The sequence below is a fragment of the Camelus dromedarius genome, chromosome 9 (assembly GCF_036321535.1).
Source record: "Camelus dromedarius isolate mCamDro1 chromosome 9, mCamDro1.pat, whole genome shotgun sequence".
NCBI lineage: Eukaryota > Metazoa > Chordata > Mammalia > Artiodactyla > Camelidae > Camelus > Camelus dromedarius.
The window spans coordinates 72,177,611-72,205,471 of NC_087444.1; the positions used below are offsets into that span (position 1 = coordinate 72,177,611).

At 45.3% G+C, this 27,861-nt stretch overlaps 2 protein-coding genes across 4 annotated transcripts; one reads left to right on the top strand and one right to left on the bottom strand.

The window, feature by feature from the left end:
- Window positions 1-1,057: 1,057 nt before the first annotated feature.
- PNMA8A (PNMA family member 8A) lies at window positions 1,058-8,120 on the bottom strand. 3 transcript variants are annotated; one of them, XR_004138995.2, is made up of 4 exons: window positions 7,898-8,120; window positions 6,397-7,755; window positions 5,727-5,865; window positions 1,058-3,734 (listed from the first exon to the last, which is right to left on the bottom strand). XR_004138995.2 is itself a non-coding variant. In XM_064489434.1 (3 exons), exons 2-3 carry the CDS (start codon window positions 7,682-7,684, stop codon window positions 5,818-5,820), a joined length of 1,134 nt encoding a protein of 377 aa, XP_064345504.1. In that variant the 5' UTR covers window positions 7,685-7,755; window positions 7,898-8,120; the 3' UTR covers window positions 4,135-5,817. The 3 variants fall into 3 exon arrangements, 2 of the variants coding, with proteins under 2 accessions (XP_064345504.1, XP_031314791.2); XM_064489434.1 differs by lacking the exon at window positions 1,058-3,734 and having other exon boundaries at window positions 4,135-5,865; window positions 6,599-7,755; XM_031458931.2 differs by lacking the exon at window positions 1,058-3,734 and having other exon boundaries at window positions 4,135-5,865.
- On the top strand, window positions 7,683-27,787 carry PNMA8C (PNMA family member 8C). The gene is given in 6 exon segments (XM_064490016.1): window positions 7,683-7,757; window positions 7,845-8,267; window positions 23,515-24,016; window positions 24,019-24,060; window positions 24,063-24,266; window positions 27,763-27,787. Coding segments are annotated over 5 exon segments (1,209 nt in total). The 3' UTR covers window positions 24,230-24,266; window positions 27,763-27,787.
- The last annotated feature ends 74 nt before the right edge of the window (window positions 27,788-27,861 follow it).

A 27,861-nucleotide genomic window follows, 5' to 3' on the forward strand; every position in this document is an offset into this window, starting at 1 on the left:
TTACCCGGGCAACCTGAGTCAACGTGCTTTAGTTTACAGAACACAAACACTGGGGAGGAAAAAAATGGCCTCTCATGCCACCTCCCAGATATCAGCTCTACTGATATTTTACAGAAGCAAAGAATTCACATGCAAGGCTAAAAATACAAAAGGTACCAAAAAAGGAACAAAGTGAAAAACAAATTCTCCTCCCCTAACCTCCTAGTCCCTCTCCCCAAAGACAACCCCGTTTAAAATATTTACTTTTCTCCTAGTGATGGTGTTTATCATAACAGATTTTAAAGGACCCACAGCCTGACCCATTACTGTAGATTGTCTCCCACCTTGGGAGGGCTCTGAGGTTGATGCCTATAAGCCCCATTTTACAGATAAAGAAATGAAGAACAAGGGACTGGCCCAAGTCAGAGAGTGGAGCTGAGATTCAAACCCAAGCAGGCTGTCACCCCTACCCACTCCTCTCGGCAGTGTCCTCCCTCCAGCCCCGTCCTGTGGCCCACACTTCAGGGTCTCTCCAAGCCTTCTCTCCAAGCTGGAGGCCTAAAGATTTGTCCTGAATTTCTACGGGAGTCATTCATTAACAATTTTGTCCTCTCTGCACCCCTTCCTCTTGAAAACCAGCTCCTCCCTTCTTCCACTGATGTCCAGAGGGGCTGGCTGTCAGTCAAAGCACCTACACGCCCTGTCACAGGGACATGTGACCCAGGCCGGCCAATCAGGGCACTGTGCTCCTACAGTCACTTCAGTTTGGAGCTAGACACATTACCCAGTGGGAGCCTATCAGAAGTCTACCCTGGTGGGGTGGGGAGGGATAAATTGGGAGTTCAGGATTTGCAGACACCAACAACTATATATAAAATGGATAAACAACAAAGTCCTATTGTGTAACACAGGGAACTATATTCAATACCTTGTAATAGCGTATAATGAGAAAGAATATGAAAAGGTATATATATATATATACATATATATATATATATACATATATATATATATATATATATGTATATATATAACTGAATCAGTATGCCGTACACCAGCAATTAACAACATTGTAAACCGACTATATGTCAATTAAAAAAAAAAAAGAAGTCTTCCCTGGGACATTGACTGGGACCATCGGAAAACACATCTATTTCTACTGGTGCTCTAAGGATCAAACTTTATGGGCTGGCAGCTACCTTTGTCACCATGGAGAAGCTGGCCTGAGGATGGAACCAACTCAGAGAACAAAGTTTAGAGTGGCAGGCGAGCCAGATTCCTGAGGCTTCTCTTTGAGCAGCAGGTTACAAATGTACCTGAAGCCACTCACCGAGTCTATGCAGCCAGATGATGAAAAATGGAACACTATCCAAGATATGTTCCAAGATACTTTAGGTTAAGAAAAATGTGCATAGTATTCTACTTGAGTGAAAAAGGAGATGAGAATATATCTGCATGTGAATGCTATAAATCTACCTACGGAGAGCTTCTCTGGAAGGATATAAAAGAAACTAGTAAACCTCTGGAATCTAGGGTGGAAAGGTGATTTAGTTTTCATCGTATGCCTTTTTGTAGTTTCATTAATCAGGACAGTTTCACGTATGAAATAAGCTAATTCAGGTTGCTGGAGGAGGGGAAAGAGGGGATGGGCAAAAGAAAGAAAAGAAAAAATAAGGTATTTATTGATTCATGTAACCCAGAAATCCAAGAGTTCTGGCTTTCAGGCATGGCTGGAGCCAGCCTCTCACACAATGTAAACAATATTCTCTCTCTCTCTTCTGGATCTGCTTTCCTCTGTATCACCTTGGGTTCAGAAAGTCAATCCTCTCTGACCTCTCTTCCTGCTATTTGCCCTCCTGCTCACTGTGCTCCAGCTGCACTGGCCTCCCACACACAAGAAATACTCCTGTCTCAGGGCCTTTGCACTTCCTGCCACATGGTGGCAAGATGGCTTCCATCAGTAGCAAGCTTCCCTTCTACTATTAGTTAGGAAAGAAGAGAGTGGAAGGAGGGAAAGACAAATCAGCTTGGTGGGCTGAACTGCAGGCTGTTTTTCCAACAGTGGTAGAATTAAAGTGGTAAAATCCCCTATGTTTGGGTTTTTACTGACTCATGAGTGATGGCCAATGGCTTGGCCATATGGTCAGGCAGGAAGGCACTGGAAATCTGGCCTATTAAAGGGACACCCATGTGGGATACATGTGGAGATCCCTAGGGGAATTTGAGACAGGCATTCAGTGGGACATGCCACTGTCTCACTGTCAGAACTCCCAGGTTTGGAAGGTGGCTGGAACCCACAAGCAGAAATCCCCACATGCTCCCTTGAGATGGTGTCTGGGGTCCAAGGGATGAGTGAGTACAGGGCACTGTAGCAGTGCTGAGATGGGCTGAATCTAGACATAGTCCTTCTGCACCCTGAGGCACAAAATGCCAGTGAGAACTGTATCTGTCAACAAGAGAGACAGGGGCTGGCCGTGTGGGCAGTTCTCTGTTGGGAAGGCCCTGAACACTGCTGGCGTGAGACTGACGCTGGCAGCCCTGGGGGCTCCACACGGGTCTTGATGGGAATGGACACTGATTCTAGACTGGGCTTTTCCTACCCAGTGTCAGACACAGATGCCCAGGGTCCTGTAAAAGAACCAGAAGACACTGCACCGGCTGGGGTGCCTGAGCATCCCTTCTTCAGATCAAGGATGACACTTTACCACCCACAGGTCCAACAACGGGCAGAGAGAGTGCCTCCTTGGAGCCATGGTTTGGTGGAAAGTGGGAACGGGCAAGGGAGCCTGTGACAATCTAAGCAGGATCACATCTCTTTCATGGCTCCTGACTCACTCAGATTAAAGTCAAAGCCCATCCATACAGAAATATCTCCCTTCTTCCCCACATCCCTCCGTTCCTCACTTTTTCTCAGACCAGGCACCCTCCTGCCTCCTTTCATACTGATTGTTCCCTCTCCCCAAGACGCTGTTCCATTGGCCAGCCACCTGTATCACCCTTCAGCTCCTTCAGATCTGTTCAAACGTCACCGCCTCAGAGAAGCCCTCCCTGACTATATAGAACAGCCATCTCTCTCTTTCTCTCTCTGTCTCTTGCATACACACTCACCTTGACCCTCCCTGCATCACGTCTCACCGCAGTACTTAACACCCCTTACACACCATCCTATCTCTGTATGTGTGGTCCACCTCCCCACAAGAATGTCAGCTCCAGGAGCACAGGACTGTCTGGTTCCTGGCTGTCCCCTGGCAGATGCTCAATAAATTCTGGCTAAACGAAAGCACGATGAATGAGGAAGCTTTACCTTCAAGCCCTCCTGGTGGTGGGCACAGCCTCTCCTTGGCACCTCTGGCTGGGCCTTGCTCCGAGGCACAGCCTGGAACAGAATGCCACCCCGTCCAACAAGTGGCCTGGGGGTTTCCTTGGAGAGCTGACCTGTACCCCCACGAAGCCCCATCCCTGGATCTCCCCCAACTAGGGGCCAGGTCAGCCTTTCACCTTTACTGATGGACTGGGTATAACTACAGGGAAGGAGGGTTCGTGGGAGTTACTTAAAGATCTTGGCCAAATATGGCTTTTCTCATAGAGGCGCAGAGGAAAGGACCCAATAAATAAACCTTTGACCTGGGTCTTTATGTGTGTGCACTCCAGGGCCTATTTAGCTCTCCTGTCCTCAAAGTCCAGCTTCCCTTGGGTCTTCTGTCCATCAGGTGACTCAGGCAGTGGCTGGCGCTGGAGTCCTGGTTCTGGAGTCCCTAGCAGGGGAGAGGGAAACTCAACTCAGTTTTTAGCTGACAGCCCTCAGCTTCTATTTGAGAGGAAGACACAGTTTCATCTACCAGCTGCTTTAAAAAATAAACTAGCATTTTCAGGTAATTCACATCACCAGTTACCTGTTCTAGAAACTTCTGGAAACCCCAGGATCTGTGGGGGAGTCTTTCACAGTGGTGGCAGGCTGTATAGCAATGAGGACAGACATCTCGATGGCTTCTTCTCTCACAGAAAACTGACGACCCTTGTAGCTTGAACCCAGCTCTGACGACAGCCCACACAGGGCTGGGAATCTAGGACAGTGTGTGTTGTTCAGTGGGGGGGACCCTTTTCTCAAATTAAATAGTCCAAGCCACTTCCATCTATAAGAGACTCGACAGATACTTAATTTGGTAAACTTTATTTTATAACACATACGTTACACTTACTAATCATGATGTCAGTGTGTTCACACAATGAAGCCCTAATGGACCTGATTCTGAAATCAGGAACTGGAGAGCCACAGGCATCCGTCACCTTGAAAATCCAATTCACTCCTGAGTTTTCTTTTGCTCAGACCCAAGTAAAACCATGATGTACACAGATGAAGGGCTACAAATAAAAACCATTTCTTTCTTCCCTGCATCCTCAGATTCATCCAGGATTTTGAAATGCATTGTCACGAGAAATTTGTTTTCAAAGCTGAATCACTAACAACATCTAACAACTGTTCACATTCTTGATCATAAAAATCCAAGTCATAAGAGAGACCCTGAAAACGCAGAGGGCTGAAACTCTCTCTGATAGACTGATTACTATGTGCCGAGTTGATGTATTTACTTCTATCACAAATGAATATCACAGCAGGACGAGAGCATGTGAATTACAACGGGAAACTTCTTTCCGAGAGTTATATGACAGGGCGTGCGCAGGGCCTAACTCCTCCCACTTCAAACCTTTCCTATTGGTTGCATTTACAAGAAATTCAATCATACGCAAATAGATGGCGGAATCAACAGATCGGACACCATTACCAAACAAGTTCACTTCTGAACGTGAGGTAATGTTCGGTAGTCTCTGATGTGACAGGTTTGGCTTACGACATATTCAAGTAGTCATTTTTCCCTCTTTTTTTTTTTAAATACATCAAAAAATAGACTCGGATGATTTCTTTGAGCACTCCTTGGGCCTACCCAGGAAAACAGTTTGGAAACCACTGATCTCAGGCAACCGGCCCCTCCCCTGCCTCCCACACACACAGGAGACATGGTGTACTGTCAATCTGGAGGGCAGAAATTAACAGCTAATTTTTTAAAGAGTATTCTCCCCTCTCTTCCTATGTGAGATGTGGTCTTCAGCCTCAAAGATGTTGAGAGCTTGGGGGCACTGGATAGAATTAGAAGTGGGAAAGCAGGAATGTCAGTCAGAGTCCTTCCCGACCAATCACTCCTCTTGCCTGCAGGTTTCCTGCAAGGGTCTAACCCCACCTGGGAATCTAAGTACCATTTTTATTAACAGAACCTAAAACTGAACACTTCAAGGCCTAAGTGGACATTCTTTTTCTCCAAAATTAACTCTTGGAACCTTACCACCCTCTGGTGAGATAACTGGAGGATGGACATTGCAAACCAGTAGAAGCAAGGAAGTCAGATCTGCAGCGAAGATCTTGGCTTAACTTACTAGGTAGTGGAAGCTCGGAGAGCAAGGGAGGGAGAAAATGGCCCTCCTGCTCTTTAAAACGCCGGGCCCTGCAGAGGTTGACAATCCAGAAGAGGAAGCAGTGGATGGGGAGAAAGGCTGAACATGGATGAACCTGAAAATGACCTTGACCACGTTTAAAGGTGAACATTCTAAAATTTTCCCAATCCGCTTAGTGACCCTCCAACCTCTGAAGGCGCATCTGAGAGGAGGGGAAAAAGCAGGCCTGGCAGGGGAAAAGGCATAGGGGAACACCTCCCTCCCCGACTTCCCATCCCAAGATCTCATCTACCCTTTACCTCTGAGAACCGGATCCCTACAAGAGTCCAAAGTCATTCGGTGACTAGAGAAACTTGGTTCTCGACTTGGAACTTCTTCCCTGGTCTTCGTTCAACTCCTCTGGTATGGGTGGTCCCCCATATTAGAGCTTTCTGGGTTCTGTGGATAAAGGAGAACAGCTCAAGAGGGGGAGGGGGGAAGGGTGTCACTGGAAAGTGTTTTCGCGTCCTTTAACTTTCCATGTCCTTGAACATTCCTACCTCCCAACCAGGCCTCCAGAAAACCCCACCCTCAAAGCCACCCACCCTGATCAACACTGTAACCCCAACCGATTCAGTTCTTATTGAGGGAGGTGGGTTGGATGAAGCAGCGGAATGACTGGAGAATACCACAGAGACACTTGTCAACAAACGACAGGTCAGTGGGTTTGCTCTGCCACCTCCTGCCCCTACAGGTGTCCCCATTGTCGGCCTTCCCTGGGGCTCTTAGGACTGGGGAGGGGAACAGGGTTTTCATCCTCTAAAACCTCAACTGATGTGTCACCCGCCTCCTCCATGGTGCTGGGGTCCTCCTCAAGGACCATTTGAACCGCCGCCCCCTCGGGTTCCTCTGGCCCCACCTGCCCCTGCTGCCCCTCCCCTCGCATCCACTTGCTGACACAACTGCAACACCTTCTGCTGTCATTCTCACCATTGGAAGTGTGAGGGGAGCCTTCTGGCTTGGCCTCTGGACCCTGTGAGGCGGAGGCAGGCGACTCAGCGGGCCGTGGGCCCCGAGGGGCCTTCTGAACCGATGTATCCCTTCGCAAGCCTGGCCCTTTCTTTGGAATCACAGGCTTCTTCTTGGTGTCTTCCGAATCAGCAAGGACATAAGAGACAGGGCCCAACCTCACCTTCTTTTTCTTCCTCACGGGAGCAGGGCTCTTTGTGGAGGCCCAGCCCACGGCCTTCTTCTTGGGTGGGCCCTCGGGACCACCATCTTGGTCTGACTCAGAGGCAACACCAGGGCGTGTGGCTTCCACCCGGGCAGTGTCAGGTGGGGTGCTGGGAGACTTCCAGGCACATTTGGCTATGGGCTTCTTCAAATCCAACTCCTCCTGCTTCACTTGGGGTTTTCTGTTGCTCCTGATACATTCAGACATCTCCATGTTTTCAGCATCACCAATCTCAGGATCCTCCAAAGAAGCCAAGCTGTTGGAATGGCTGCCTTTGGATTTCTTCCAGGCCGCTGGTTCCTGCTTGGGAGTCTTTTTCTGCTTCTTTCTCCTGGAGCGAGTCTTAGCTCCAGCCTTTCGAACCAAAGGTTTGGGAGGGTCACCATCGTTTTCCATGTCATTCCAGCCATCCAGATTTTCCATCTTCAAGGCAGAGCCTACCTCCACAGCCCACCCTGGCTCCTTTTTGACCTTCTTCCCTGCTGCTGAAGCCAAGGATGCTACTGCCTGGGCCTCAGCAGCCTCCTGAGCCCTCACTTCCTCCCGGCTGCGGTTCTCAGCATTCATGTAGAAGACAATTTGCACCACCGCCCCCAAAAGCACCCCCAAAGCTTCTGCCCAGTTCTCTGGAGGCTGATTCTGGTTCTGGGGTGGTGGGGAGTGGTTAAGCTGGAGCAGGCGGACCACATCTTCCCAGGTGCGGCCCTCTGCATCCAGGAATTTATTCAGGTTTTTAAAAAACTCAGCATCCTGGGTGGGGTCCCTACAGACCACTCGCCAGACACCCCCTCTTCCTGGGAACTCCCGGGGTATAGCCCTCAGATTCACTCCCTCACCGACCTTAACGAGAGCAGCTTTGGTATTCTCTTCTCTCAAAAAAATCTTGTTGAGCACGAGGTACGGGCCCAGTGGAGAGAGGACCCCATTCAAGGTCTCCTCAATTTCCGCTTGGACACAGTCCTCTGGGATGCCTGTGACCAACAGAGACCTGTGGATGTCCACTTCCATTCCCCGGCACCAGTCCTCCAAAAGATTCACCGCCATGGTCGTGGACACCTGTGTACTGAAGAGTCTACCAGGTGAACCAATGCTGCAGCGGTCCCTAAGTATTAATCCTGTAAGGTGACAGGAGAGGAGGGTCAGATTCCCGGGAACACGGCAAGGCTCAGAGATCTCAGTTGACCCCTGCACGGCTGGCCTGCAGGAGGCCTCGCGCTTTCCCAGGGCCTTCCTCCCCACAGGGCCCCGGGTGCTCACACGTGTCCTGGATTCGGCTCCTCCCCGGGGCCTGGCTCTCCGCCCGCCCGGCAGGGATCTGGCAGCCCCGCCTCTGACCGCCCAGTTGGGCCAAGGCGAGGCCGCTGGGATGGGCCGCCGGCCAGACGCCTGCTCAAGCCACCCCCGCGCGGCTGCTCTGGGCCAAGGGCCGGGACGCCAGCGTCCAATCCTACTCCGGCCCCGGCGTCTCGCCCCGACCCGGGCAGCTGCGCGCAGCCAAGGCTGGCGTCGCAGCGCGCGCTTGCGTACTTGCTCCCGCGCGGCCTGGCTGCGCAGAGCCCGCGGTCTCCATGGCAACCGGTGGTTACCTGCGAGCGCGTTAGCCGTGCTATTGGACCTGGGTAGCCTGGTGGGAGTGTGACTGTTTAGCTGTTTCCCAAGCCAGGGGCCTGCATGCTCTCCGACTGCCCCTCCAGACGCAGTCTTTCCACCTGTCTCTATTCAACGTGGAGCTGGGATGGCGGTGGGGGTTGCTGACTTCTATGGCTGCACCAACTAGCCCTCTTCCCCTCTACCTTCCTGTTGGGTTCAGCCAGCAGGACTCTTGGGAGACACCGGAAATCAGACAGTGAGACGAAAGAGCAGCTTTAATAACGAAAGCCACAGTAAAGAAACTCGTAGATGATTCTACCCCCAACCATTCATTCAGCTTCGGTTCTTAGGTTACAGAAATTTCCAGAAGCTTCTAGAAACTTTTAAGTCCCTACCCTTTCACGTTTGGGGATAGTGCTTCACCTTTCTTTCCTCAACTCACTGCCTACAGACAACACCTTTGTTGACAGTTAAGAAACACTCCTCAGGGAGGGGGTGGATATAGCTCAGTGGTAGAGCACGTGCTTAGCATGCATGAGGTTCTGGGTTCAACCCCCAGAACCTCCATTAAACTAAAAAAAAAGAAGGAGAAGAAGAAGAAAAACACTCCTCAGTGTCTCGGTTTGAGTTGTCACTAATACATCTAGCAATACCGCTTCCTAACTGTGATCTTACACAAGTAATCTGAGCTGTCTGAGCTCCTTCCTCTCCTCCACAATAGGAATACCAATAAAAAGTTTCCTGATCTGGACATCTTGAAGATTCAGGGAGATCATGTATGAAAGATGCAGTGGATCTGGGTATTCAACCAAAATCTGTTATTTGAATTCCATTTTGGAATTCCTTTGCAAGGCCAGATAGCCAAACATCCATTTCACTGTCATCTCTGGCATGCCTGAACTTGACACGATCAATATCTGTGTGATTGATTGCCCAAGTTCCCATCATATTTTGATGACATTCAAATTGTTCAGTCTGAATATTCACATTCCAGTAAACACTCTAGCCATAACTAGAGTTTAAAAATCCCATGTGTTTTACATGTTGAAATTCTATGAATCAGCTGAAGAATGAATGTGTATCATTATGCAGTGATTTTAAAACATAGCAATAAAATCGTTGACAAACCTCCTATGGAGAGATGAAGATCTATGTCCCCTCCCTTTTGAATCTGAGCAGACTTGTAACTGCTTATAAAGGAGAGTGTGGTAGACAGGAAATGATAGAACCAATAAGGTATCTTGGAAGGAAAGGTATGTGACTCTTCAGGCTAGGTTATAAAAGGCCATGCAACTTCTTCCTTGTTCATTGGGACAGTTTCATTCTTGGGTTCTTGAGCTTCCAAGTAAGAAGCACAATTCTCCTCTGGCTGCCATGCTGTGAGGAAGCCCAAGCCACATGGTGAAGCCAGATGTGTGCTCCAGTCAACAGTTCCCAGCTGGGCTCAGCCTTCAAGTGACCTCAGTCCAGGTACTGGGACATGGGAGTAAAGAAACTTGTAGATGATTCTACCCCCAACCATTTGAGTCACCCCCCAACCATTTACATCATCCCAGTTGAGGACTAGACATGGTGTAGCAGAAACAAACCATCACTGCTTTACTCTGTGTAAATTCCTGACCCATAGAATCAGTGCCTGTAACAAACAGTTGTTCTGTGCCACTAAGTTTTGGGTTGACTTATTAAGCAGCCATAGATAACAGAAAGATATTGCAAAGGGAAAGTGCAGCTAGGATTGTTGATGATTGACATCACTTCAAAAGACAACAAGAGCAACAATCTCTAGTCCCTGAAAATATTCCCCAAAGTAGCTTTTTCTAGCAGTGCACAAAGTTTCACTTCATGGGTTTGTTTCAATGAAATAGCGTCATTGCCATCACCTAGATCTTCTGGCTTGTCAGCTGAAGAGAAGATAAATCTATTTTTGTCAGTTACTTTTAGCAAGGAAGGAAAAGTTGATAGTTTGGTGACAGGTCATCATCAGCAAGCAGAGCTCGTCAAATATGTCTTGTTCCTTCGTCAGCCATTTAGTGTCATAAATGGGCAGTAGAGTAGCCAGAGGAGCAAGCTAGTAGCTGACTGTGTTACAAAATTATACTGCCAAATGTTAAAAATTGGCTACTAAGTTAAAAAAAAAAAAGAATTGTGATAAAAATTTTAAAATTTGATAGAATTTCAGATTTTTTCTTACATTCCCTAAAGTTCATTTGATGATGGTGATTTTTTTTGCCTGTGACCAAATACTCAGCATTCAATATTTTGTAAAAAGAAAAATATGTATTTGGTCCTGACACATAGTAAACTATTATTATTGTAAAGACAAGAGTTCCAGGGGCCCTTCCGCTGCTGAGTAACATTCCTCTTAAACCATCTTTCCCATGACCTGGAATTTGTTCTGGGATGCTTGAACTATTCCATCTAGGAAACTAACAAGAAGACTGGTGACATAATTGCTGCCCGATGGGATGGTCTTGTTAGAGGATTGTAGCAAGTTGTACTGAAATCCAGTGGTAGCTCAAAGGAGCTGTTGATATTTGCTGATTGAAAATGGATAAAATGAAAAAGTCAAAAAAATACAAAGTTGGGAGGAGGGCATAGCTCAGTGGTAGAGTGCATGCCTAGCATGCACGAGGTCCTGGGTTCAATCCCCAGTGCCTCCATTAAAAAATAAATAAACAAACCTAATTACCTCCCCTCTCCAAAAAGGAAAAAAAAGTGTTTTGATCAGATGATCAGTTGGAACGCTTACTGAAACTCTTTCGCTATATCAACTAAAGCAAAGCATATGCAAACCCTGCAACTTAGGAACTTCACTCCTAGCTACATGTGTACCCAACAGAAATGTGTTCTCTAAAAGCCATGGGCAAGGATAGTCATTGCAGCACTATTCCTAATAGCCAAAATCTAGAAGCCACCCAAACACCAATCAACAAAATAATGGATAAATTGTAGCACATTCACACAATAAAATACTAAACAATGAATGATCTACAACCACTCAGAACAACATAGATGAATCTTGAAAAATGTTGAGTAAAAGAAACTAGAAGCCCAAGAGCACATACTGTATGATTCCTTTCATATGAAGTACAAAAACAGGCAGAATTAACCTAGTTGTTAGAAGTCGCGAGAGTGGTTTCCGGTGGAATGTTTACTGACTTGAAATGTGTGACTTCCCTGGGGCAGGGAGAGCTGGTAAAGTTCTATTTCTTGTTCTGGATTACAGGTGTGTTCTGACTGTGAAAATCCAGCACGCGATATGCCTATGATAGGTGCACTTTTCTGTAAATATCTTATACTGCAGTATTTTTAATATAAATACCCTCCTTTTGCTGTTTTTGCTGATGGAATAGGATGTGAGGCACAAGGGAAACTAAGCAAGTATGACCTCAGGTTTCTGGGGTTAGTAACTAAAAGGAGGGTGATGGCACTTATTTTGATATGGAGAAGGTCTGATAAAGAACAGATTTGGGGATGAGAGGAGAGGGCGCGTCAGAGGTGTAGTTTGGGCCATGCTGGGTTTGAGATGCTGTGTCAAGACCACCCTTCAGGTTCGATGATTTTCTAGGAGTTTTCACGGGACTCAGAAAAAGCATTGCTGTTTATTAAAACAAAAGGATGCAGATTAAAATCAGGAAAGGGAAAAGGTGCATAGGGCAGAGTTGGGGGGAAAACCAGGTGCGAGCTCTGCTACCCTCTCCCAGTGGAGTTACATGGACAGTGCTTACTTTTCCCAGCAACAAAGTCTGACCACACATACAGAGTACTGCCACCTAGGGAAGCTCACCTGAGCTGTAGTGCCCAGGAGGTTTTTTTTTTCCTGGGTCAGTCACATAGGCATGGAGTACCTGTGTGGTTGACCTCCAGCCCCTCTAAGAGGTGTAAGTGATACTGCATGGCCCGAGGCCCCCAGCATAAATTACATCATTGGTATGGGATACTCTAAGGCTCAGAGTTTATCCAGGAGCCAGTCAAGGGCTAATCAGCTCTTTAGAATGTACAGGGTTTGGACAACTCAGGTCTGTTACCTCTTTCTTCACTGCATGGATGCCTAAGAGTGTTTCAATCAGGGTTCAATCAGAGAAGCAGATCCAACGTGCTTACAAGATAAAGAAATAAATACTTGAGGAAATAAAACCTTTAAATTTGTTCATATATATAAAGGAATATATAAGTATATATTTATACACATACGTGTATATGTATGGATATATGTGTGTATATGTGTGTGAGTGTATGTGTGTAAATGTGTAAGCAGAGTCAGCTGCCTGCCCCTTTTCCTGTCACTGAACCACCATGATTACCAGTGGATCTAAAAATAGTTTTGAAGCATTCTTGATCGGAGACTGCACTGTGGTTTCCATGACAACACTTGGAACTGCAGTTTCCATAACAACACATCCCTGCAGCCCCAACCCTTCCACCTACATCTACACATTTGGGTTACCTTTGCACCTTCTTTCTCTATGTATCACCTTTAGGTGTTTATTTGTCTTCCTGTGTATTTTAAATGAGAACCCACAGTATTCCGTGAATATTAAACACAAAGAAGGTCCAGGAGCTCGGGGCTCCCACCCAGATTCCCTCTCCTGAGTAAGTTGTAATAACCCACCGTGCTGGTTCTGTGACTCATCTGGCTTATTCTATCCAGTTTGTGCAGTGAGAGCTCCTTCTTGGTCCAGTTTCTTCAGTTTGTCCTTGCTAAAGTCCCAGTGACACGGCTTTTCCCCTCACCGCTAACCCCTAGATTGCCAAGCTCAACATCTGGTGTGAGTCACAGAACCAGAACGGCTGGAGTAGAAAACTGCTACAGACGGAGGTCATTATACTATTCTCTCTACTCTTATTTACATTTTAAAATTTCCATAATGAAAAACAAATTTTAAGGAAAGAAAGAAAATGCCTTCAATATTCGGTATTTTTTTTTTTTTTTGCTAACATGGTTTACAGAAAGAGTAAAATGCATCCCCATGGGATTTTATGGTTTTAATCATAATTGTTCTCATAAAATATCCTCTACTATAACCTTTAAAAGGTAAAATTCATCTTGTTAACTGGTAAGCAAGAGGCACCCTTTCCTTCTTGTTTTATTGAAATTTTTAACCAAATGAATCTGTACCATGATCTCTATTTAAATAATTATTCTCATAATCTTAAAAAAACTGTCATTATTAAATACTTAGATATGTGAAAAAGGTATAAATAATAATAGAATGAGTGCTTACATGCCATCCCAGCTTAAGAATCAAAACATCTCCCTGTTCACTCAAGTTTTTTCCAGCCATGATCTTCCATGATTCTCATCTTGGGATATTTGCACTTGCCGTTCCCTGCATCCTTCATGTGGTTTCATCCTTGTCATTCAAGCCTTGGTCCAAATGTCACTCCTCTAAGAAGCCTTACCAGACTCCACCTGTCTACAGTAGTTTCCCCCTCACACACATTCCCAGATACCACTGTCATTTCACGTTGGCTTATCAGCGTATTAGCATCACTGCATAACAAGCAATCCCCAAAGTGTTTGAATGATAGTCCTTACACTATCTAGAGTTGTATTCCCCATGACAACATAAGCCCCCCAAGGCTAGGCACCTCCCCTGTCTTGTTCCACCACTGTATCCCCAGAACCTAGACAGTGTTCACCACAGAGGGACAGTTATTCATTCTTTGTTGAATGAGTAAATGAGTGTGTCCGCTGAGTGTCCTGGGTTGGAAACGGAGTGGGTCGCTTGAACAACCACTGTAACTCTGAAGTCATAAAGTGAGACACTCCCTTTAAAAATAAATAAATAAGAAGAAAGAAAGAGGGTTTTCTGTGTCTGCAGTGCTGGGAAGGAAGCCAGCACACAGGAGAGCTTATTCATCAGTGTAGACAGGTACATAGTAAACTCCACATGAGAGGCTCCCGCCCTCCTCTGCCTCGGAGGGAGACTTTTTTCCCCTATGACAGTCAATGAGGCCAGTCACTCCAGGTGGCCATAAATCCTGTGGGTGGCCATTCCTGGGAAACTTTCCAATCTGCACTCTCTCTGCCTCCTCTCTCTAGGCTCAGGTCCCCCAGTCAAACTGAGGTAGGAGTATTCACAGCTCAAGTCCCTTCTCCCCTCTCCCCACCACCATCATCCCACACACATACATTTTTTTAAAAACTCCACTGCTTATAACAGGCCTTACCACAAAAATGTGTTTTCTAGCCTGACAAGCTTTCCCAGGAGACTTCTGAAATTCCCTCTCCCTGATGGTCCAGTTAAAAGAATCACCAGACACTAGGAGCCAATAAGAACCATATTCTATGACAATCCCTGTAGACCTGGCTGCAGTGCACGCTGGAAGGGCCAGAGGTAGGGGGTGAACTCAAGGATTGGGCTGAGGGCTTGAATATACCAAGGGACTCTTGTAATAATTACCACCATCACCATTATTATATTAATATAATATAAAATCACTATTATGATTATTATTATTAAGCATGGTTCTAGCACTCTTTATATAGCAGGGGACAAAACAGACAAAAATCTGTGAGCCTTGCAGCTAGGTGGAGTAAAGTTTTTCCAGACAAGGAAAACAGCCTGCTGGAGCTAGTGAGATGTCTGACGAGCAGCAGGGAAGCCAGTGTGGCTGGTGCAGGGTTGGGGTTGTGGGGAGAGGGTAGGAGATGTGATCAGAGAAGGGGGATGAGGGTCTTGGGAAGACTTGGCTTCCTCTCAGAGGAATGTGGGAGACACTGTGGAGATCTGAGTGAAGGTGTGATCTGATCTGAATTTAACCCTCATAACAGGCACGTGGAATAGAGACTATCAACCCATTATGCAGATGAGACTTCTGAGGCTCAGAAACCACACATCTAGTTTGTAGGGAAGCCAGGACTGTAATTTACATCTGTCTGGCTTGCTGTGCCAGGGTCTTGGACCCCCAGCAAAAAGGATCATGGCAGCCTGGGGACCCTGGCTCTAGAACCTAGCAGAGGAGGCTGGGGAGGACAAACATCCACAGGGCTCCCTGAACAGGGCTGGGCCTGGCCAAGACTGCCAGCTGCTCTCATCAGAGACCCTCCTCTGTTTCACCACCTGCCAGCCAGAGACCAGACCTTATGCCCAGTACTGAGATACATGATTATCCAAAAGCAGCTCTGGCAAAGATCTGGAATTTTCCCTTTCTTGTTCAGCTTGGACTCCTTCACTCACTGAAGGTTTTTCTAGACTTTCTCAAGTGCCCTGGGCTTCTTTCCGCCAAGCCTTGGTCACTCTTGACCTGGATCACACCTCCTTGTCCATCAGGTTTCAGCCTCCTCCAGGAAGCCTTCCTTGACTGCCTAAGCTGGATCCACAGCCCCCTTGAGGCATCTTCATCCCACCTCTGCCTACTCTGGCTCACCACTGTCTGGAGATGGGTCTGTCTCTCTTACTGGATTGTGAACCTAGGAGGTCAGAGCTGGGGCTATCACTGGTCATTGCTGTGTCCCCAGCACAGGCTGGACACAAAGGAAGGGCTCAGGGAATAGTCTGATTGAATGGATTTGCTATAAATTCTCCAAATACACTAATGCAAGAGAGGAGGAGGTTTAAGGTGATGGTTATGACAACTCTGATGGATCAGGCTCAGGTTCCTACCCAGATTCCATGACCTCAGAGCTGGGAAACCTTAAGCACATCACTCCATCTCTCTGAGCCTCAGTTTCTCTGTTTGCAAAATGGGGTGATAGTAGAATTCTGGGGATGTTGCATATGAATCAGGGACTCAGAACACGCCTGCTTTCATTATTATTCTCAGCCAAGATGGGGAAATGAATGCTTTTCCCCACAGGAGGGAGGTGGTACAAGTATGATAAAGCATTTATACCTGGTTGTGGAACACCAAAAAGAGCAACATATATCTCATATATAGAGCCGAGAAAATACTGAAAAGTGGACAGTAAAAATCTCCCACAGATTCATGCTGCATGGAGAATCCTGTTACCATCTTTTTAAAGGCAAGATATTTCTTTTCTTCTTTTCTATTATATTTATTTTATTTAAACAATTTTTGGAGTGTATCTGTGTGTTTACTACCATCAGAAGTTCAATTAAATAAATTTTCACTGTTTTTTTGGGGGGGAGGGGCATTACTATGATTTGCATGATTATTCCCCAAAACAGTTTTGTTGAATAGACTTTGGGGGTATTAAAAGTGATCTGCTCAGGGAGGGTGTAGCTCAGTGGTAGAGTGCACAAGGTCCTGGGTTCAATTCCCAGTACCTCCATTAAAAAAAAAAATATCTGCTCTGGGTATCAAACACACAAGGTTCACCACCATGTCTATTTCATTTATATTTTCAAATTTATAGGCATTAAATTGCTCATAATTTTATCTGTCTGATGTCTTCAGCACCTGAACTGATTCCCTTTTCATTCCTGCTGTTAGTTATTTGTGTCATCGCTTATTCTACAGAATTGACATTGGCTTTGTCCTCCCTTTCTCTTTGGTATGTTTGCTTTGTTTCATTGATTTCTACTGTTCTCTCTTTTCTAGGTCCCCATCTCCTTTTCCGAACTTTTTGAAATGATGCTTAACTCATTAATTTTTCTCTTTACTAATAAATACATTTTAAGGCTAAAACTTCCTGCGGGTTAGAGTGTACAGTATTTCCATTGTCTTTTAGCTCCAACTGTTTTCAAATTTCCATTATTATTTCTTCTGTGATCTATGGTTATGAATATAGTAAAGATAAAATCTTAACGCTCATACACCGATAAAATGGACATGCGCCAAACGTTCTACTAAACTCATCAGATAACTCAGTAAGATAGTACAACCAGTTTAAAAGGAAAAAGCCACAGGGAAGACACACAGGTAGACCATTAAGAAGGCTGAAATGAATTACCTACATACATAGAAAACTGGCTTTTCCCCCAGTGGGAGAGGGAAGGAATTTGTCCACCAGATACTTAAGTATCTATGGGCAACGACATTTGCACTGCTGTTATGTGCAATTTACAGAGGAGTAAAGAGCTCAGATTCTGAGACGCCATGAAATTGGAAAACATGAAAAGGGGAGCTCGACAACCCCGAATTTTCCAGCAAAGACTCTAGTCATTTTTTTAATACACTTCAAGGTCTTTCACAATTTTCCCCAACAGAATAACAGAATACAAACTATCCGAATTCATTTTGTGTAGTAATATGTTTTATGAAGCTTTATTTTCTACTGTGTGTGTGTGTGTGTGTGTGTGTGTGTGTGTGTGTGTGTGTGTGTCCTGGGTCACAGTAAAATGTATTTCTTACCGTGGATCATGGTCAATGACCTGTGACAGCTGCTGAAATCAGTTAATTATCTCTTCCCCTGTGGATGGATATGTGGATGGATTTGTTTTTTGCTGATTTTTGTTGCTATTTCAAAGGAAAAGCTGAGAAGAGTTGGTGTGTGGTGCCCTGTGGGTTTCCACGTTGGCTGGATTCAGATGTGACTTCTCAACTTGTTTGCAATGATGCTGATTTTTCAAAGACATAGTGTCTGGTTTGTTTGGTTCATTGCCCAGAACAGGAATCCAAAACATAGCCTCAGGCTTCAATACCACAGGCCTAGCAACTCTATCCTCTCCCAGGCCATTCTGAACTCTCTCTCTCTCTGGACATAATTGACAAAACCTCAGGGATTATGCAGAAGGAGAAGAGATGTGTTCTCATCTGAGCTGGGGCTCAGGTTACAGCCACCAGCTGCAGGCCCTGAACTTTCTCCTGACCGAAAAAAAACACAAAAAAATTGGGCAGCTGTCTCCACCTCTCTTCAGAGAAGGAACAAGATTCCAAGTGAGGAAACGTGCCCAGAAACTGGGAGGCCCACGTCCCTTTTCTTTGCTTAATTTATTTTTCCTATAAAAACAACCACACAGCAAAATAATCCATGTGATAAGATTGCATTAATATAACGTTCAAAAATAGTCAAATCTATAGCGTTGAGAGATGCATAGTTTGGTAATAAACATACAAATCTACAGAAAAGCGGGAAGTGTTTATGACAAAACTGGATATTATTCCCCCTTGGGGAGGGAGGAGTTTGTGATGAGCAGACACTGTTTCTTGATGGGTCATAGCATCATATATTTATTTGTTAAACTGTGTTTGGGGCACAAGTTGTATGCATATTACATATTCCACAACTTAAAAAAAAAAGTCACAGATTCGGGGTACAGCAGTGAAATCAATGTTACATCTATTTTCTAGAATGTTCCACGCATGAAAATCTGAACTGAGCGGTGCAAGTGTGCATTAAAAAAAAACACCTCATCACCTAAAGGCACAACACAGTCACGTGAAGGCTTCTCTCTTGTGTGTTGTGGAGGCTGATCGTATTTCTTCCTAATGTCTGGAAAGGGTCACGTGGTGAGAAAAGTCCTGGCTGGTGACTAATCCTGTTTTTTTTTATCGGAATCCCTTAACCAAAGGAAAAAACAGAGAGAGAGAGTGAACAATTTTATTTATTTTTCTAAAACAAGAAATGTATTGTTGTCTTTGAATTCTTTGAATTCTCAATGTACGTTGATGTTCGCCAAACGTTATAAATACCTACTGGAAGATGGCAACGTGGCGGAAAGATAACTGGTAAACCAAACTGAAGCTACAGTATGAAGAGAGAGAGATCATATTCTCTTGTGGGCTTGGAAGATATCACGTGGAGGGAACAAAAATCACAGATATGTAAGCCCTAAGTGCAAGGAACTGGGATGTGGAGGACATTAAGACACAGGAGTCACCCTGATGAAAAATGTACATCTGGCCCAGGACTAGAGAGATTTTATTTCAACTGAAATAAGGTTTATGCAGGAATGAGGCTGCTCTCTGGGGCCACCCACTCACACAGCAGGAAGGTTTTTAGCTTAGAGGTTGAAGGGAAAAGTGAATCATTTGTACATCTTTCTTTTCTTTTTTTTTCTTCTGGCTAGAGCTGGCGTTTCCATTCAAATGCTCCATGGCCGTCTCACCTACTTAGTCTGCCTGTTTTTGTTTTGTTTTGTTTTCTTGCCTCCGGTGTCATTTATCTAGATATTCTTTATCTGACTATAAAAGTAATGTACAATTACTAGAGAAAAACCTCGATAAATATGGAAAAATTCTCCACAATTTTGCCACCTGGACACCATTTTAAGATTTTACTGCAGAACAGTTTGCTTATTAGAATGTTGGTTTTAATTCAAAGAATATAGGAGCCTTTAAAGTTAAGCCATATCAGTCCTTCCATGGCATACAGTAATAATAATAATAACAATAATAATAATAATAATAATAAATAACAACAGGGCTCAGGGCTGCCATATGTAATGAAAGGAAGCTTTAAGTGGGAATCGGGACTGCTGGGTTCTACTTCCACTCTGTCACCAATTTGCCCTGGGGACTTAGCAAGTTCCTTCTTGCCTGTGAAATGGGAATTTTGGAGTAGAAATTATTCTCAGTCCTGGCCACATGGTAGAGTCACCTGGAGAGCTTTGATTATTAATATTTTTTAATTATTAAAATTATTGATGCCTACTCCTCTCCCCAGACCACCAGCTTCAAACTCTCTGGGGGTGAGGCCAGGGCATCCCAGTTTTTAAAATGCTTCCCAAGGAATTTCAGTGAGTAGCCAAGATTAAGAACCATTTCCTTTCTCTGGGGTTCTGAGTCACCAGTTTCTGGGGAGGGGACCCAGGCTGCTGCAGCTGCGCCCAGAAACACAATTTGAGAACCAGTGCCATAGATGTTAGTTAACTCTCTCCCCGTTGTGACATCCTACAAGTTTTTGTCTCCAGTTGTTATAAACAGGACTGATGCCTGGATGAGCACACGTTTTTTATAGTGAGGTAGTTTTGTAGTTACCCCACAAAAGGTGATTTTGTGGTTGGGGGAAATCAATGGCTCACCTCAAATCAGGATGATGATGCCACAAGCACCAAGAGGGTATCAGATTTCTGACTCACATGCTGGGATTTTTCCAGAGAGTCCAGGGCAGGCACAAGCCAGTCTGGTGGCTTGAACAAAACTGGAGTGAGTGGGTTGGGCCTTTACAGTGGGTTGGGCTGGAGGGTTTGTAAATTTTGACCTTTGCCAAGGGCAGGAGTGAGTGGACCTTTCTGTGAGCTTTCCCAGACATGGGGCGGGTGATCTAAAAGCTGTCGATGGTCAAACCTCAAAAAGAGAGTCAGCCTCTTTATTACAGACATTTAACTTTTTGAGCGCACTTACACGATTACAAAATATAACTGGCACAAGGAACAGGAGGACCTCTCTCGGGGTGGGTACTATTCTGAGTCCTTTGTGTTGAGTATCTCACTGAAACTTCGCGGTGCCTGGCGAGGGAGGGGCTTCGTCCGGCATCAGCCCATTTTCAGACATGGAAGCTGAGGCCACGGACCTGAGTGACTTTGTCTAAGGTTGCCCAGCCAGGGAGTGGGGAGGTTGGAACTTGAACTCAGGTTAGGCCTCTAGAGATTAAATTCTTGCCCACCTTGTTGTTCTCTCTCTCTTTTTTTTCCATTTCATTTTATTTGTTTATCTATTGAAATCAAGTCACTTTACAATGCTGTGTCAATTTCTGGTGTACAGCATAATGTTTCAGTCACACATGTACATACATATATTCCTTTTCATATTCTTTTTCATTATAGGTTACTACAAGATATTGACTTTAGTTCTCTGTACTATACAGTAGAAACTTGTTTATCTATTTTATGTATAGAAGTTAGTATCTGCAAATCCCGAGCTCCCAATTTATCCCTTCCCACTTCCCTTCTACCCTGGTAACAAGTTTGTTTTCTATGTCTGTGAATCTGTCTCTGTTTTTAAAATAAGTTCATTTGTGTCTTTTTTTTTTTAGATTCCATGTATAAGTGATATCACATGGTATTTTTCAGTCTGGCTTATTTCACTTAGATTCATGATCTCCAGGTCCATCCATGTTGCTGCAAATGGCATTATTTTATTCTTTTTATGGCTGAGTAGTATTCCATTATATAAATATACCACAACTTCTTTATCCAGTCATCTGTCAATGGACATTTAGGTTGCTTCCATGTCTTGGCTATTGTATGTAGTGCTGTTATGAACATTAGGGTGCATGTGTCTTTTTTAGGGGGGGGTGCATGTATCTTTTCTAAGTAGAGCTGCCTGTGGAAATGTGTCCAGATCACACCGTAACTCTATTTTGAGTTTTTAAAGAAATCTCCACACTGTTTTCCATAGTGGCTGCACCAAATTACATTCCAGCCAACCATGTAGGAGAGTTCCCTTTTCTCCCCACCCTCTCTGCATTTATCATTTGTGGATTTTTTAATGATAGCCATTCTGAACGGTGTGACGTGATACCTTATTGTAGTTTTGATTTGCATTTCTCTGATAATTGGCGACATTGAGCACTTTTTCAGTGCCTATTTGTCATTTTTATGTCTTCTTTGGAGAAACATTTATTTAGGTCTTCTGCCCATTTTTGGATTGGATTGTTGGGGTTTGTTTTTTTTTAAGATTTCACATATAAGTGAGATCATATGGTATTTATCTTTCTTTGTCTGACTTATTTCACTTAGCATAATACGCTCAAGGTCAATCCATGTTGTCATAAATGGCAGGTGGTACAATAGGGGCTAGTGGGGTCTGTGGAAAATTAGAGAGCAGGTGCTTGATCTAAAGGGAGGCAAAGCTTCTCAACCCCAACAGATTTTAACTAGGTGAGAATGAGGGTTGATTTTGATAGAGTCTCTCATTTTTAAGGGAAGCTAGAAATCTGTAATTTCTTATAAATTTTGAATTTAAAAGTTGGCTATGGATTCAGCTGTTTGGAAAATAGTGTTGGCCAAATGAAACCAATCTGAAGACCACATTGCCGTGTTAGGTTTGCAGTTGGTGGTCCCTGACTTAAACATTTCCCACCAGCCAACAATGGATCTCCCCAAGGCACTGTCCAAGGTCATTCTATCACCATCCACTCTTCCTCAGATACTGCTCACGTTCTCACTGATGTAACACACCCATCATTCAGTGCTGGTGCTCATGGATGGATGGGGGCGGCATTGTCAGGTGCTGGTGTAAAGTCTCACAGACAGCCCAAATATGCAGTCCAGGTTGATTCTCAGGTAAAGGATGTTTCCCATCCTGGGTCATCCCCAGGTCCCTGCCAGTCATGCCCTCAAGTTCAAGCATTCACTTGTCTGGTCTGCTCAAGATGACCCAGAGGAGAAAAGACTTTGAGAGTTGGGGAAGCATCTTTGACATTTAAGAGAGAGAGAGAAGTTTCTCAATAGATGCTAGGCTAACATTGTGCTGCCTCTATTGCAAAAATAATCAACTTATGGCCATGACAATCATAAAGCGTAAAAAAGACAAAGTAAAATGTTGCACACAGTAAATAATCATAAGTTTTTCCATGTTTACGCTGTAATTCAGTATTTGTTGAATGAATGAGCAACTAAATCAAACAGTATCTAACTCATAGACTGGTAAAAATTCAACCACTTAATACAGATACTTATTTTATTCAAGGAGTTATGATCTGTTGCTCTCATTTTTAACGTTGATGCTCAAATTGTCCTAGATTCGGCCAATGGGAACCCTTCAAGCTGGCTCTGTGTCCTTCACCTGTTGTCATCATTCTTTGAGCATTTCCTTACTTTCCGACCCCAAAACTGTTCTAAGCTCATCTTGTATCTTCCCTGTCCCCTAGAATCAACTGTTTTCTGAGGAGAGAAGAGAAGGTAGTTCTGAAGGTGGGAGGCTGACCCCTCACCCCTGAATGACCCCCTCAGACTCTTGATTTCAATGCGGCTGACCCAGGCCAATGGCAGAGGCGTTGCTCTAGCGGTTGCCATGGTGACCGCGGGGCGCAGAGAGGAAGGAGAAGGTGACGTCACTGCGGGAGCAAGTGCGGCGGTCACATTCTTGTCTTAGCCAGGCCACAGGGCAGTGAGGGCAGCTTTTGGGCCAGCGGCAAGAACTAGCCGCCCTGCCTGCCGGGCACCCACCCGCGACACTCCGGTGACAAAAGACACAGGGTGATCAGCAGTCCCAGGTCTGCTGAGATTGCCAGGGCCTGCGAGACCTTTGAAGACAACCGCCAAGAAGGAAGGAACAGCATCTTAAGATCCTCAATGGTGTCGCCTTGCCTAGGACTCAAGTTCCACGAGCCTGCTGGCAGATAGCCCTGCTTCACTCTGCGTAAGTCCCTAGGAATTCCCAAAAGCCCCCTCAGAGGAAAGTGACAGAAGGCTGGACACTGTGCAGGGCCTGAGGATCCTTGACAGAGGTGGACAGATTGGGCCCCGGAAGGCCTCTCTCTTCCTTAGCTTTTGGGAAGGGATCATGGCATCCTGGATAATTTTTTGGATTCTCAAGGCAGCTCAGGTGTGCACCAGCCAGCATACTGCTGCCTCAGAGAGCTGGGCAAGGTGCAGTTCAGCGTCCAGGAAATCGCACTTTTGGAGCATGGGTGCAAAGCCCTCGAGGTGGACAGTTCCAAGTCCCTGATGATCCTCGGTATCCCGGAAGACTACAATCATGAGGAATTCGAAGAGATCATACGGGCCCCCCTAAAACCTCTGGGCAAGTTTGAAGTGGCTGGGAAGGCCTTTCTGGAAGAAGAGAGATCCAAGGCAGCCATCATCAGGCTGGCGGAGGACGTCAATTATGCCGTGATGCCCAGGGAGATCCAGGGCAAGGGTGACTGGTGGAGAGCGGTCTATCTGCCCCAGAAGCAGGATATTGAATCCCTGACCAAGCTGAACTTCTTCCTGCAGAGCGACGGCAGGACGGTGGAGGATGTGGCCTGGGTCTTGAGGCAGGAACTGTGCTGACAGTGACGGGCCTCAGAGAGCTGCCTGCCAGAAAGTGTGATGGGCTCGCCTGGGGGAGACGCCAGGGGCTGGGACCACCGCCGCGGTGGACCGGTTGCCACCTCTGGACTTCACTGGTAAGGAGAGCAAGGCTGGTGATGGCAAGAAAGACAACTGGAAGCACAAGAAAAACCAACAACGGCACCATGCATATGACAAGAAGTTGTGAGGTGACGTGGGTTGAGCGTGGGGATGGCTGAGTGAAGGTGGGTGTCAGCTGAGTGGGTGTGTGGGGCGACTGTGGGATGGTGGGTACCCTTTGAGTAAGTTTGAGGAATGCGAGTGAGGATGGCTATCATCCAAGTGAATGGTTGACTATTGAGTAAGAAAGGGTAACGACTAGTGTGAATGAAGGTGGGTATTTTTCTCTGCGTTAACATGTGGGTTCCATCCGAGTGGGCGTGGTTAATATCTAGTTAAGCGTGGATCACTCATCCATTCATCCAGATATTTATTGCACACCTACCATGTCCTAGGCACTATCCTAGGAGCTGGGGGTACGGAACGGAGCAAATCCAATGCAACTTATTGTCTTCACGGCACTCATAAGCGCGTGGGTAACATTTCAGTTACCCGCACACATCTGAGTGGGCGTGGGTACCCTTTGAGCAGACGTGGATATGAGCTGGTTGAGTACGGATCATTTATTTATTCGACAAATATTTCCCGGGCACCTACAGTGCACTAGGGGCTATTCCAGGCACTGGGGATACAGCAGGGAACAAAACAGACCCAAATCTTGCCCTCGCAGCACTCATATTAAATATTTGAATAGCTGCGGGTAACATCTGAGTTGTTTAAAACTTGAATACATATGAGTGAGCGCGGGGACCTCTTGAGCGTGTGGGTAGCATCTGAGAACGAGAGTAAGCTTGAGTGGGTAATATTTGAGTAGTTGTGCACATTTAAGAGCGTGGGAGTAACACCTGAGCATGCGCGTGGATATTATTGGAGTGGGTGAGGGTAACTTCTGAGTGAGGAAGGGTCTCAAAGATCAGCATACAACGTCTAATAACCCGGAGACCCCGCGAGAGCAGCTGCGCAGTCGCTGTCGGAGCCAAGCAGCGCGACAGACTGTTGCCATGGAGACCGCGGGCTGCTCCCAGCGCCTGCGTAAACAGGTGTTTGCGGGAAATCGAAGAGAAATAGGGTCCGGAATTCCAAGGTTTGACAGAAGGTCTGTTACCAGAGTTAAGGAAAAGCTAAGCAGGAAGAACGTGTCAGGGAGATGGGTGCTGAGGAGAAAAGCCGCCATCCGCTTCGCCATACCCGGCGGCCTGACGCTGGGGACAGCCCCTCTTGCTGGATGTGTGCTGGGAGGAGGACACCCAGCCCTCTCCAGCTTTGGGCTCTGCTGGATATCCTGTCATTGCGAAGTACAGAACCGTTGTTTGTCTTTTATAAGGATGTATCGCGAATGTACCTCTGGCACAAACTTGTCAGGAGTGGGCCACTCTCCTGCACGTGGCAGGAAGAAACCATGGCTAGAAATTGACCTGCCTCCTCACCATGTCTGAGGACCTCACTGCTCTGTGTGACTCTGAAAAAAAGCTGTCACTGTTCTCGACACGCTGATTCTCCCTTACAGAGATGGTCAGACGTGAGTCTTTTCTGCTCTGATTAGCACCTGGGGTGAGGATAGGGGTCTCCCCAAATTAAATCCCAGAAGCTCTAACTTGTGCTCCACTCTAAAGAACAAAAGGCGAGCCTTCCAGGGAATGTTCCAAAAGGAGATAATTAAGAGGTCACCTTCAAGAATTATCGATTAACAACATATAGTCCCAAAGTCTACAAGTCCCCTGTAATGGTGAAAAAAAACCACAACAAAAAAGCCAGTTGAGTAAAATCCATATGTCCCTGGGTAGACAGAGCTCTTGTTCAGGACATCTGACCTGTGAGTTTGCAAATTTCCATTAGTTTAGGGATTTGCAAATGTTTGAGCTGAACTTCTTTTCTAAAATGCAATTTTAAAGAATACAATCTATACACAGAGAAACAGGCTCAGATTGTTACCTACCAAATTGTAGTAGTGGAGATCCCCAGTGTATTACCGTGGTGGGCATCAGTCATGTCTGTGAATTCCAGCATCCAACCCCCTTTCTTATTTCTGCAAAGCTACTCTATTTTGCCCCTCTTGCAAAGCCAAAAGATGGAAGTTCCTTCACTATAGCCCCACTTTGGCAGCCAGGGTGCAGACAAGCAACCCACCCTCAGGCAGTCAGAAACTCCCCTTAGGTCCTTGCATTCGCAGCAGATGTCAAGACAGAGGAATTTCTAGAGTTCACTTGCTTTGACATCACCTAAAACCTGGAAGACTCTGATTTTTGTCCATTCCACCAAGCTGGTTCTCTACTATCAGCCTCAACAGCTTTTTTCTTTGTGCAATGGTTGGGATAAAGCTTTTCCTGCCATCCCCACACATATACTGGGACTTCTTACAAGTGCATCCATGGTCTAGGAGTTTGTATGTTTCTACTGATCTCTGTATTCCTTGTAAATTTCCAGCTTAGGTGTCCTCACTCAGAATATTGTACAACTTGGTTCATTATTTCCTCAGTTTGAATAAACGCTACACAAACCTCAGGTACATTCCTTCGTGGCGTGCTAGTCTCCCATCAAGGCACAATCGTTGTATAATAACAAAGGACAGCGTAACATTTCCGATCATCATATTGCAGTATTAAGACCGCGTTTTGTGCTTCTTGTGGGCTTGGGGTGTTTCACATACAATGTTCACGTTTGTATCCATACTGTGAGTGGTTGTTCAGGGTTGCCCATAAAACCCAAATCTCAGACCATTTCTCTTTGGAGTTTTTCTGGACCAGTGGAAGAATTTCCTGAGATTGCAAAACAAGCTGTTGCATAAAATGGGTTACCATTTGAAGCTACTTATCTACGTGGATCAAGACATGGCTGGTACACAGCAAACCCAAAGTAAATTGGATGTGCTGAAGGCTGCAGCTGGCCTTTGTAAACCCCCATTTTCAAACATAGTTTAATGAAAACTCTTCATTGTTCTTTGTGGTTCATGCTATATTGTACATATATGAGCTTATGAAGTAAATGTATGCTAATACAATTATAGCTTGCTATTTGATATGTTGGAAGGCTCCACAGTAGATTTAATTTGGAAAACAAATTAAGTTAATCTATATGCTAAAAAAAAATCATGAAAACCACTTCTATGAGTTGACTGATGTTTTCCAGGACTGCACTGTTTCAAAAAGTGGTGTTATCAGAGCTCACGGCCAAGAAGACACAAGACACACAGTTCTTTTCTATCCCTCAGGCTTCCAGTGACTGATGGGAAAGGTGAAACAGTTTATCTAGAATAGAAACAATACGAGCTGTTCCAGGCACTGTGCAAAGTCCTTCATACTCATCACTTCATTGTATCTTCCCGTCCCTGGAGGTATGGTGTTGGAGGTCCACAATTCTGGATCCCAAACTCTCCGGCCAGATGTGTTTCAAAATTCAGAGAGGTCTGGATTTTAGAAAAGTGATACAATGATTGTATCTTATTTGTGTAATTCACCCCCACAGAGGGGTTTGGGCAGCTCCTGTAATTAAATCCATTGGTATTCTAATAGTAGGGACATGTAGGATATTGAACATTAAGTGAAATAAATTAAGACCAGAAGTAGCCTCATCTCAGTCTAGATCTTGCTTCCAATTCTTTTTTTTTGTAATTTTTTCTTTCAGAACTTTTTGGATTTCAGAAGAGGAGATAAGTGATTATGAACTGTACTTTTATCATGATCTTCTTCTCATTCTCTGGCTGAAGATAGTGATGCTCAAAGA